A 13,579-nucleotide genomic window follows, 5' to 3' on the forward strand; every position below is an offset into this window, starting at 1 on the left:
ACGGAATGTTTTAAGCAACTTAAAGTTAAAAAATGTGTACATTTTTACAATGATTAGGTAATACTTCTTTAAATTCATTTGGGGAAATCAATTCTTTCTTTGATGATAATAATATTATAAATGCACTTTACGGAACTAATGAAATTACAATTTAAGTCAATAAAATAAAACAAATGGCTATGCAATCCAAATACCCATTTGCAACTCCCACACATTTTTCTCAACTGGTGAAACTCGCTTGTCGCACATTTCTCACTGTCCCTAGATGGTGAACTAAAATCCGGAAATACATATGCTGAAGATCTGCTTCCCAGGCAATTAGTTCAAATGCACTGTGCGACTGTGATATAGTCGCCCACTTAGAAGGCCCGTTAGCGAAATAGCCTAAAATATGGCTGCCAACTATCGTCCATAATTTCATGAGCAATTTTGGGGAACCTGCAGGAGGAAAACGCAGGAGGTCGGATGGAGGATTCGGGAAGGGAAACCAGCTCGGACGATGTTGCTGGCAAAGTGCAGTGATAAATCAGATTGTCACTTTTGTATATTTGCGCCAGCTGACGATGCCGTCTCCCTTGGAACTGAGCTGCTTGCATGCGAAGCTGACTCTTGATGCGTTTAAGCACAGCAGCGGGCATAAAAACGTAACTCTGAAAGTCTTGTGTATCTACAATAAAATATTCCAAGCAATTTGCTTGCAAATGTCTGTATTAACTTTAAAGTTTAATAAATTCAAACCTAATTTAAAGTTTGTCAATATTGTGTATTTATTTCTGTACGATTTGTAATTAGAAAAAATTGAAAAATTGAACTCCAAATTTCGATGTTTTATAAGCAAAAACAGGGTAAATATTAGATGGACAAATTGTGTGGGGTGTTTTACCTTTTAAAATATTTCACCCAGTTTATACACATACAAATTAAAAAAATATTTTTATATTGCTTTTCAAAAATCCCCTTTTAAAAATAGGCCTATTACTATGAGAACCACTGCATTGCATGCAAGCGACTGCCTTAAAATGCGTTCGCCAAAGGAAAGGGGCAAAAAGCGGGAGAACAGGAATGCATTTCACTTTGCCAACGGGCAACGAGTCATAATTATTATTATTTTGATTATTGCACCTGAAAGATGACATTATTAACATCGCTAATGTGGCGAAACAGGGATGGGATACACGTACATAAGCGAACACTTGAAGTTGTGGTTCACTGGGAGAAATTGGAGTTCGATTATAAATGGTTCCTTTCATGTGGTCAACTATATTTGAGAAATTTGATACAGTAAGTGGGCCCTTATTATTGTTTCTGCGCACTAGAGAGGAACATAAATACCAATAATAAAAAACGTTAATTGAAACAATATTGTATAATACATAGACTCTTTAACGTTTATTGTTTTGCCCTTTTGTTTAGTTAATTGCCACTTTAAACACAATAACTAATAAAACGATGCCAAGCATGCACGTTCAGCACTTACATCCTCTTTTTGTTGAGCAACAATAAAAATTAGCAATAATTTAAAAGGTTAAATATTTAAGTGGAAAATATGACGACGTAGTGACGTTTAAAAAAAGTCTTTAAAATAACAATTTGGATAAACAGTCATTAAACAAGGTAGAATTGAAAAATAATTGTTTTATACTGTTACATGGTAATACCTTAAAATATAGTACTGTCTTTTTTTGCAATAATCAATGAGTAACAAGTCTAAAGAGATTGTATTCATTTAAAATTATTTTAAACTAAGATCTTAAATCAAGACCAAGAGTCCAAGTTCGAAAACATTTATTAAATTTACTTAATCAATTTTATTGCCTTTTTGTATTAGTAAGTGTGACATGTTGCGTTTGAGCCTGACTCATCTTAAGCTACTAAGAAACCACAGCCTCTTCATGCTGAGATTCCTGGTTCCACCCGTGGTGGAGCTACTCCAATAATCTTATTGGCCTCTTCATCGTCCAGCTGTCTGGCGGAATCGATGTGTCCCATGTACTCCGACGGATGAGAGCAGACCACGGAGGTGGCCTCTTTCCAGCTGGGACTATTGAGCTGGTCCATGAACCTGATGTGCCGTTCCGCACAATACGGCTCTACGATGATATAGTGCGGATCATCTGTCAGCGGACGGTCGTAAATGTGGAGCTGCGAGGATGTGGCCTGTTCCTGGACCCGTTTGACGTATTCCGGCCGACTCTTGGCCAGCATATTCAAGGCCTCCATATTGTTGACCTCATCCATGACGACCAAGTCGCCGGCTGGCGATTGTCCAGTGCAGATACTGCCCTCGGGATCTGCAAAGATCGCCTGAATGTACCGCAGTAAGTGCCAGATGTGGTGCTGATCCTTGCGCCACTCCGTGAAAAGGGGCGACAGGTCGAGGGTCTTGGTTTGCGGACAAATGTGCGGATGCAGAATCACGGTGGCGAAGACCACAGTGGGCAGGGTGGCGGTGTCCGGAAAGTTTTCCGGCAGCAGAATAGAGAAGCGGAAGACGCTGCCCGCATAGATTCCACCGTGCACGAAGATCACGCCGAACCAGTGCAATCCGCAGACATAGCTGGGAATAGCATAGATGTTCTTCAGCTCCTCCTTCACCAAATTATACTCGGCCAGGATCTGGTAGCCCTGACTGATGAGTGCCATCTGCTGGTTGTTTCCCGTAGAATACCACATGGCGGTCACACTTTCTGGCTACGGCACAAGATGGTTGCTCTAGCTCCACCAAAAATTTAAGTGGAATTACTCAAAAATTTAGAGGAGCCTGTGGAATCTTGCGGAGCGTGTAGGTGTTAAGGCTATACTCTAAAGATATAGAATATCTGGATTAAACGAATTTCATACTCTGACAGACAATTATTGACATGCTTTATAATTTTTAAAGCTTTTAACCAAGTTTATATCTCCCAATTTTATTTATAACTATCTAGAAAAACAAAAAGTTAAGGCGTTGAAAAAAAACTATTCTTTGTGCCATGACAATATTTTTGTAAGGTTAAAAAAAAAGGTTTCCCCGATTTAGAACACATTTCTTTACTTAAGGAATAATAAATTAAACATGTCCTTAAAGTTGAGCCTGCAATACAAATTAAGTTAAACAAGACCTTAATATACATCAGAGAATAATTTTTAAAGCCATGATTAGAAACGTTTTCTAAAATTAAGGCATTCAATTTTCTGAGTGTATGCTAGTGGCTCTGAACTAAAATAAAAAAATGTATTTTTATATGTTATAACTATCTCAGGGTTTTTAAATTGGGAAGATTTAGAAAGGCAGCTTTTCATAACTTGAAAATTTTAATTATTCCAAGAACTTATTCTTGCGACCAGTGTATTTTTTTTGCCGAACAATGCGTTTTCCTACATTTATGCGGCATGTCAACTTACAGCAAAACAACATACAAGCGGGAAACGGGAATCGTCCGCAGAGACCTCAAAAAACTATGTATGTCCAGTCACAACTACATATAGTATGCAGTATGCTCCGAATGAAGAGGGGTGGCGGGATGGGATGGGATGGCTTACCGGCAGATGGGACTGGTACTGGTACAGGTACTGGTACTGGCGATCTGGAACTGGTACTCAGCGGCGTATTCAATCATGTCAAGTGTAATAATTTTGCGAATAGCAGATACACGCAGAAATCGAGCCAGCAGTCTTGGGGAGTTGGGGATTTGAAAAACTGGAGAGCTGGGGATCTGGAGACGCGGCTTATAGCGCATTGCATGTGTGAGTGCGGATTTTTGATTTATTGTCGCCATGATGTTCTGATGTACGGTTCTTTCACGCACTGGCAACATAATGTGGCATTATAATGTCGCATGTTCTGGCCGTGTGAGCCGGCGTTTGGCTCTGCGTCCGTGTGATTTGTTATGAATTTATTATGTGACGGAAGTGGCTTTGGTACGGCCAACTCGCAACTGGTCAAACAGGCGCCCAATGTTTGCATGCCCCGATGGCAGCAGCTCCTAATTGGCGACGCTCAAGAAATCGCTTTTGGCAGAACTGCGAAATGACTTTTGATATTATTCGACACTTCGGCAACGACGGTTGTTTTACCCTCGCAAAAGGGTAATCCAATTTTCGGCTCTTGCTGTTAATTAGTGATAAAGTAAATTCGATTAAGCCTTTATAAATTACCGAATTAGATTTTAATATGTGTTGTTTCATATTAAAACATTGTTCTATTTTGAAACATATTAAAAACATGTAACTAATATTACAATTAATTTCATGGACCTTAGAATAATTAGCCATTACAGGTCTGAAAAACAGAATTTATAAAACTCAAATTTGAGACGTGGTTTAAGAATAATCTCCAATCCCAAATAAGAAATTTTCAGCTTTCTTAGCCAATAAGAAAAAATTGATTTAAAGTAACAAACAGTCAAAAGACAATATTTATTTTAACAACTAAATAATTTTCCAAGTTCCTTCATGTTGTTCTAATATATGTAAGTTTAGATACTAAAAACTTAAAGAGTATTTTCCGTTATGGCCTTCACACCAAGACTTTCTCTCTTGTGTTTACTTTTGTATAATATTTTTTTTGGCAAACATATCCAAAACCCCTTACTGACACAGACGGACAGACAATGACGTTTCTTTGATAAGTTCAGCCCAGAAAAGGGAATGAAACGAATGCATATAAAGGTGCAAAAGATAAGGGAATCGGCAAAAAATAATGAACGGAAATAAAAATTGGTGTTGCGGTGCTTCGACTCATTAAAAATTATACCACGATACGGGGCGATATGATACGTTATGATTTGCGACTGTGGAACCGCGAGACTTTCCCCGAACCGATGGGATGGGATGGGATGGGATGGGATGGGATGGGATGGGATGCAATCCGACTGGTGGTTAACGCCAGTTGTCATGTGGGGATGTGCCCTGAGACATGGGTGCAACACCCAGGCGTGGAAAGGGCTTCGCGTCCGACTCATTTTCACCTACACTGCCCCCGGCGACTGCAACCCATGTCAGAGTGTTTTTTTATGGCCCCAGGCAATTGCTAATATGTATAAACCGTCCACCTGTGGGGGGACACCACGGCCTGTCACCTGGCGAATGGCGAATGGCGAACTCACCAATCCAGCATTCAATTTCGGATTTCATTCCAGCTCGGACTCAGATGCGGGCAGCAATTTCTCCACTTGCCATTTGGCTGCCCTTCTTATCAGCTTTCTTCATTTATGCTGCGCTGCGCTGCGTTTGCCTTTCGAGAACGAAAAAAGGAAACGCAGAGCGGTACCATCCCGATTTTGAGGACCGGCATTTGTAAAACGGTGGCATATAACACTTAAGTGCCTGTTGTTGTTTTATAAGATAACAACTCTCTGGCGGGGCCCACATAAGGCCAGTTCTCGGAGGAGCCGGCGGATAACGCGATGCCAATTTCATTTACTGGCACTTTCATTAACCAATGCCAAGAACCCATCCCCCCCCCCCCCCCCTTGCTGGAAAGCGAAAAAGCATCAAAGTCGAATAAAATAAACGAATTGGCGTGTTTTAAAGTTCTCGCTGAAAGTTGCGGGTTGGCCACAAATGTTTACACTTTCCGTAGTGGAGGGAGGCAATTCTGCGAACGGAACTCAAATGAAATGGGCTTGTATTCCAGATTCGGCGATTGCTATCAATCAGTTATTTACAGGGAAAGCTCGAGAGTGTAGTCAACAGAAATACAGTGATGTCGGCGGAATTGGTGGGAACTGTAGCTGGATTTCGAAAACTGATCTTTTCATTCCTGTTACCTCTTAAATTATTTTGGCTTTTATATATACTATCTTAGCTGCATGAGGCTTATTTCGAAAAGAAATGGTGAATAATAAGATAACCCCATACACACCTATGTTCATTATCCTTAACAGTATTCTAGTATTTAAAGGGAATACAGAGGCACTGCCTTATTTGCAGATATTTTAATACTTACACAGGTACAAAACGTAGTAAATCAAAATATTTTCTACTTAATATAAATATTTTCTTGCTGTGATTTTCATCAATTCCGATTGTTTGTTATGTTAAACATAAAATATTCAACATTTTTAAGTCAAATATTAATTATTTTTGAGATTCATAAATTTAAAAGTCTTATATTTATTTTTATATATTCCATTTTTAATCGGTATGGGTAACATTTTTGCAACAATCAGCATCACCAAAAAATCACCAAAAAAAAAACGTTTTTAAAAGAGATTTATTAACAATTAAATTTTAATATGAAATCTCTGTTGACTCTTCTGGAACCCAAATGTGCTGCCAGTTACAAATGCTTTTTAATTGACTTCCTTAAACAATATATACAAAACCTCTTAAATCAGAGGAATGAAAACATTCCTTTCATTACGAATTTTGAGCAGTAGGTGTGGCATACTTTCAGGCGGTGTCATAAATAGCCCAACCTTAAAAACAAATGTGTGGAAATGTGAAATATTTGTGCTATTATTGATTTATGCGAAAAAAGGATCGAGGAGAAGAAGGCGAAGATGGCACTATCCAATTGCAATCCCAGACTCAGCACACTGCATTCTGTATGTGCTCGGTGTGTGGCTTATTCAAATTCAAATTAGATTATATGCAAACACCGGCCACTCTTTCACTTGCCGTTCTTTATTATTATATGGGAATGCCGACCGAAAACAGCAAAAACAGCAAAAACAGCGACGGGGACGACGACGGGTCTACTAATATTTGCATAATCGCAGGCAGCTCAGCACAGCCAAACCGAGCTGAGCTAAGCTGGCCAACATGCGGCGAAGCAATTATTTCTTTAAAAATAAATTGCATGCACAATTGGTAGCAATAGCAATTGCAGGCAGCAGCAGCAGCAGCAACAAAATACCCACGGAGGACCACCAGAGAATGGATCCAAAGTCGGAATCGGAATCTGGCCGAATGCAGGTCCCGACGATGACGACGACGACGACGACGACGACGACGACGTCGACGAATTTGGTCAAAACTTCTTTTTGTGGCCATGAAAGTGGGGGCTGCTGAGTGCCCAAGGAGCGGGGGGCGTGGCAGCTCAGCTCGTTTTTGCGATTTGTGTATACGCCTCATTCGTTTATTTGCATATCGATTTGGAGTTTTTAGTTCGCCAGAACCCACTCGTCTCTCCCCAAATACTTGGCATGATTTTATTTGCCCACAAACAATTGCATAATTGCCCTGCATCCACAAGACTCTTGGCGTCTCTTGGCCAAGCATTTAGTCCGCGGGGCTTCAGCTCATAAATACAAGAGCCCGCAATCTCAAGTGCAAATTCAATTTTATAGCACACTTATTTAATCTTCGGTTCAATCGCTCGATGGGCGACATAATGCCAGCCGATATGCGCGATAAGCACGTGCCATTGGACCTATATTCCATCCAGTAAACTTTTTGTTGGGTGGCAACTACGATGGATGCAATAGTCTTAATTTGCCGCACGACCAGAACTCTTGGCCAAAGTTTTCGGGCAGTCACGTAGCCATAACGCGTTGGTAAGTCCATTGATGTTGCAGGAAATTTAAAAACTTTGGTGGCCTGGATGTGTGCTTTTTACCGTTCAGAACCTTCAAGTACTTATTGATTTAATGAGAACTTTTGTATGTTTATATGTTTATTACCTTTAGCGCGATTTTTTAAAATTTATTATGAAATAAACTAAGCTAAAATATATTAGCGGGACCCAAAAATATTCAGTTTATAATAGTACTGGAATCTGATTTTTTACATTTATGTAAACAAGAATTAAAATTGACGTTTTTATATTCTTAAGTCTCAAATAAAGATTATTTGAATGCCTTTATTCCAGAGTCTATATTTAAACAAGACTATATTTTAATGCCAATTTGTAAGGAATTTTAATTTTTATTCAAGTTGAATTAAACTAGTGTGCCAAATATTTTATTATACTAAAACAAACGATAGTCCCAAGTGCCAGGAGAAATAATTAACATTTTCACAAAACCCACTGGCTTTTTTTTTGTCTTTTCGCTTGCCTTGTTAGCTAGTCAGCCCTTTGACCAAGTAAATCCAAAAAAAAAAAAGGGTGAAGCCCTCCAAGCCAGTCACTCTCATTATGTCCGTTCGCTTTATCATGTTCCTTGTTGACATTCGCGCGGACACAAATGAAGCAATTTTCCTGACATGCAAAACGTGCAACAGTTGCGACGCGACTGCCGAGTAGGAATCGAGCTGAAATGGGAATTGGAGCAACTGTTGCTGCAGTTAATTTTCGTATATTTAATTCGCTTTAAATTATTGTAGAGCGGCCATGACGTTGGTAGCTGGCCGCTCTTTGATGTGCGCCCCGTCACCCATCACCATCGCCACATCACCATCACCACATCACCACATCACCCGTTAACCATTAGCCGAGCCAAAAGACGAGACGCCAAAGGTAAGGCTAGTCAGCAAAAAGGAGCAGTCGCAGTCTGTTCGGCTCGAGCTCGAGCTCGATATCCAAATCCATCTCTGCAATTTGCAAGGCAAATCAAAGGCTTAATGAATTCATTTCAATTAAACAAACAAAAAGCGAATCAAACCACAACCGCATCAACGGCGATAGACAGTTTGCATTAATAAATCGTTTAGCTGGGAGTTCGAGCTCCGTTTCTTCGTATATCTCGGGACCAATCCATTTGAACTTGGCATTTTGTGGTCGGAGCGGAGCAAAAAGCAGTACAAAGAAGCTTGTATTAATTGATTCCGATCTTTGGAGTTGGGCCCATGCAGCTGCCAACTCAAGAAATGGGGCTTACTTAAAAGGTTACGGCTCTTGTAATTTGTGACTTATGTTTAATTAGTTGTCGTTCTGACTTATACAACAATTAGTACATGGCCGCTCAACAATTTGTCTCTGATTAATAATTTTCCCAGAAATAAATTCTTACATTTAAACATTCTACATTTGAAAAAAGAAAAAATAAATTAAAATAGATTTTTTTACTTAGTCTGCAACTAATTAAATTCTTTCATATTCAAAATTTTTAAAACCCATTGCCGGGAGCCCACTGATTTTCTAAGCAAACAATGCGTTTTCTCTGCGGATGGTATTTATAAATTTTACAATCCTCCAAATACAACGATTGTGTTTATTAACCAAACATTCCAGACCGTATTTATACGGCAGTCTGTATTTACAAACAACTTAAGTTTATGCATGGGGTCAGTCACCGAAGACTTTCTGATTACTCCCCTTTTTGGGAATCGGCCGACAGCCGCATGGCTGATAAGCCTTAAGCTGCTTAATCGATGACCAGAGAGTTGTCAAAAATAATTCACAGGCCGTGGCAGCGGCTGAAAGGTAAATACAAATACAGGAAGACAGCCCGGCGTATACGTAATGTTATCAGCTCTGCAGATCTACCCTTTGGTGCTGCTGCCTTAATGCTGGGGAGCGGAATCCAAAGTCCATCGTCTGACCAAATCAGAGCCTCCTGTTCACTGGGCCCTTACATGAGAAATATTTTAGCGTACAATGCAAAAATGGTAGCAGCTTCGCAGCGTTTCCTTATCAGTTGCAACTCCGCTGACGGATGCACCCAAAAAAAAAAAACGAGTATAATATACAACAAGAGGGGGGCAAAAAAAAAAAGAAACAAAGGCTGAAGTCGAGCTGAGATAATGCCACAATGAAGACAGCATAACGCGCCGCTGTTGAAAAATCGGTGCTGGAGCCTCCAGATGAAGAGGATGCGTCCGCATCAAGATAAACGAGCGTGCGCTCAGGTTCAGCTTCAGACTTGCTGGCCATTAAATATACCAATATCTGTTTCTGGTGTATCGGCCGACCAGCCACCGTCGTAAGCCGAAAATCAAAGCTATAATAATGCATAAGTAATTTGCAGCAGCGGCAATCGAAAAGAGCCATCGGACCGGAGAAGCTCGTGCCATGGTTCTGTGCCTTGACAACAGTTAATCACAATCCGGGCCAACAGGGCCAAGACAATTCAAGCACACTGCCTGACGAAGATTCTCCACCACCCCGGGCAGTTATTTATTAACTGAGTAGCATTTATCGGCACATCGTTGAGAAGCTGAGAGGAAACCGCCCATACTGGCTGAGGATAAATATTCAGAGCAGTTGAACAGCTCTTCTGTGTCATTTAAAAATAAATGAAAATAATTATTTATGATTGAAATGCAATCATATTTTTAAATAAAGTTTTTGTAAAATAAATATGGGAAATAGTGATTATAACCGTTTAACCTGTAATTACATTTTTGAGCAAACAACTTACTTAATACTACTGAAAACCAACGTAAGTATTAAGTCAAAGCAAATGAATTACCTTTTTTTAAGCACTTGCAATAAATTTAATTTATTTTTTATTTTTATTTTATAGAACAAATTACAGTTGTTTAATTACTAATTACTAAAACTAGCTTTAATTGATCGTGGCCAAATAGAGTACCAAACTGGCATTTATTGCCAAGTGCTACAGCGAATTCCTAAGTCCCGAACTCAGCTTTTTGGCCAGCCACCTTGTGGAGACCGTGGGCCAGCGTTAGCTTGCCTAACAAGTTCAACAATGGCTAAGGCCTGAGGTGCAGTCAAGTCCAGTCGCAGCAAGGGCCAAGTTTAAACAATGCCACTCGGCTTGTAAAAAAAAAAAAGAAAACAAAGGGGGAGCACACACACAGCGGCCAGACCTGCGGACACTGAACTACATTTTCATTGCAAACGAAAAGAAAAAGAAGGAATTAAGCCAAGAAAACGGCAAAAAATGAAATCAGGAAGTGTATTATATAATTTTATAGATACTAAACTCAACTTTGACACAAATCGGCTGAGTGCGGTCTGTAAACATGACATTTGCTGTACACGAATCCGGCCAGGAGCCGCCACAACTTGGCCAAGATGCCTCGTTTGGACCGCTTCTTTAGAGGAGCTGTAGCTGTAGCTGTAGCTGGAGCTCGAGTTGGGTGATGCTTATCGCAAAACGTTCAATTATTTTATTTGGTGCAGATGTGGCCGGCGATAAAAGTGCCTGATAGCAACGGCATCGACATCGGCATCGGCATCGGCGATGGACCGCAGCTTCGGGTTCAGTGGCAGCGGCAACAAGCCAACTTGGGAGCTGGAGCTGCAGTTGGCCCTGCTTTGTATATGAGGTTCAATTAAAATCAGTAGGGGCCAGCGGAAAAAGCAGCTAAATAATTGACACAAGAAAGCAAAGCCGCAAATTTGCCGATCCGCATGCAGCAGCAACAGCAGCAGGACCAGAACAGCAGGAAAAAATGTGTCATTCAATAAATGTCTATTTTGATGGTCAGCCTCATAAAATGGTCCAAACAAAGGGGCAACAGCACGAAACTATGAGAATAGAAAATAAAGACAGTGCCTGAGAGAAATGGTATTAAACATGCCCAACACAAAATTATATTCTGTGTATAAAGTAAGGTCTAAAGTAAGACTTTCTTATTTTATTTATTTTATTTTAAAACATTTTTGACTGATTTAGCATATGTTCTGGTTTTGATTCGCAGTTTTATGCATATTATCTAATTTAATTTCACTACTATTTGATACAAAATTCTTAAACATATTCGTATTTTTCTGAAAAATATAAATTTTGTATATGTGTTAGGATTATTATTTTATAACAGAAAATATGCTAATTTAATTCCAAGACTATTTTGATTCAACAAAAATATCGTTTGAAATTGTTCGTCTTTTTTTGAAAAAAACAAAAATTTTTAAAGAACTAGAATTCCGTAATTTTGACTTTATTATTTAAAAACGAAAAAATAGTTTTTTACAAGCCCGAAATTACCATAAAAACTAAACTATTTAACATAGGTACATTTTAAACTATTGGGTAAGAAAAATTTTTCACTCAAACGATTATTAAAATATCGAAAGTGTATTGTTTAAAAATAAAACCTTAGCCTACAGTTTTGGACTCTTTGCTATATAAATAAAACAGAAAAATATAGTATAGTATTTTCAGTTCAACAGCAACATCTTTAATTACTTTCCTTTGCTATAAGCTAGTAGACTAAAATCACGAAGTTTTAATGAACAACTCAACTCATTTGTCACCTTTGGGAACTAAAATTAAGGTAAACAAAGCTAAAGAGCAAATACTAACTGTGAGCGCTTTAAGACAGAAGTCCAGCTGAAGCCGCAATGAGTGAAGCTGTTGATGCTGTTTACTAGCTGTTTGCTGCAGTTGGCAGCAAAAGTTACAATTAAAATTGTTGAAGCGCAGAGAAGTGCTGACCAACTGAAGCCCCGTCCGAGTGCCAGCGGAAGTTGTGGGCAGTGCTGGCAATTCGTTTGCCATTGTTGGCTGGCTGGTTCTTGCAATTAAAATTATTCCGTTTGAGCTATTGATGAAGGCCCCCCGAAAGGGGGCACAAAGTTGGCAGCGGACAATGCGGAAGCGGAAAGTGCGCCATTATGCGAGTGGAGCAGTGGCAGCTCGATTTAGTTATCTGGCTGGGTCAGAAACGAACCAAAAACCGAACGATTGTGGCCGAAAAGTTCCCACTACCAGTGTGCTATATCAAGTTGAAGTCCTCCTCCGGATGCGGCAACACTAACTGAAGCGAAAAAAAAAAATAAAAAAAATTACTGTTACTGTGGATAAGACCGCAGCAAGTTGGAGTGCCAATGGTTTTTTAATTCTCGCACTGTCACCGAAACTTTGCACGCGGAACGAGCGAATCAAATCAAATTCGCAATCAAATGCAAATTGCCATTAGATTAGTTTATTTGTGGCAGCCACCGAGACACGCGGAATCCATCCTGTCATCTGTCGTGCAGCAGTGACAGGTTTTCCCGCCACTGAAACGGAATTATATTCGTCTTGGTCCCTACTTTGAGCTGAATATAAAAGAAATAAAAGGGCAACGCGGTTCGCAGTTAATAACAAAGTGACGGAATATGCGACAGCAGCTGTCGCCCCGGCAAACAGCTTTCGAATGCCAAAAGGTAGCAGTCATGTCACTGCCAAGGAGTCACTAGTCACTAGTCACTACCCCGGTGGCTCTTGAATTGAGTCTGATCAAATTAGAGTTGGCGAGGGTGGATGTTGGCATTGAGTGACTCACGGGCATTAAAATGGGCGTGCATGTGGGCGTGGTTGGATAGGTAGGCGGCGTGGGAGTGTGGGGCGTGGCTGTGGGCGTCCAACAAGTTAAGAGAGTTCTAACTTTGCATTCCGGTGGTTAAGCTAATATAAATTAAAAATGTATTGCCTTTTGGCCTTTAAGGGATTAAATTAGCAAAAAAATCGAATCTATAAAAAATAAAAAAGCTCTTTAGTAATAATGACATATTAAAGACATTTGAACTATATGTTATATTTTTATATATTACCTCAGTGGCATTAATAATAAAAGACAAATATGATTAGCTGGCAAGAAATAACACAATATCTTACCCAAAATATAGCGTATTTATTTGTAATTAACCTTCTACTTTTATCTCCACATAGTTGTTCTTAAACAAACGTATTTTAATCAAACGAAGAATAAAGCTTTAGAAATGGTGAACTTTCTGATCTATTTATGTTTGCTGATTTTCGCAACATTTTCTCTTTTGCCTTAAGCTTAAAGCTGTTTTTGTGAAATCAATGATTGAATT

General features: G+C 39.5%; 1 protein-coding gene across 1 annotated transcript; it reads right to left on the minus strand.

Moving 5' to 3' along the window:
* Window positions 1-1,784: 1,784 nt before the first annotated feature.
* LOC128255165 (protein crossbronx-like) lies at window positions 1,785-2,855 on the minus strand. Its single transcript, XM_052984713.1, has one exon. The coding sequence runs from the start codon at window positions 2,671-2,673 to the stop codon at window positions 1,891-1,893; it is 783 nt and encodes a 260-aa protein (XP_052840673.1). The 5' UTR covers window positions 2,674-2,855; the 3' UTR covers window positions 1,785-1,890.
* Window positions 2,856-13,579: the final 10,724 nt, after the last annotated feature.

This window comes from Drosophila gunungcola (genome assembly GCF_025200985.1).
Source record: "Drosophila gunungcola strain Sukarami chromosome 2R unlocalized genomic scaffold, Dgunungcola_SK_2 000006F, whole genome shotgun sequence".
Classification (NCBI taxonomy): domain Eukaryota; kingdom Metazoa; phylum Arthropoda; class Insecta; order Diptera; family Drosophilidae; genus Drosophila; species Drosophila gunungcola.

Bases quoted from the DNA above. Each gene is read 5' to 3' on its own strand.
- LOC128255165 (XM_052984713.1), bottom strand. From the start codon at position 2,673: ATGTGGTATTCTACGGGAAACAACCAGCAGATGGCACTCATCAGTCAG.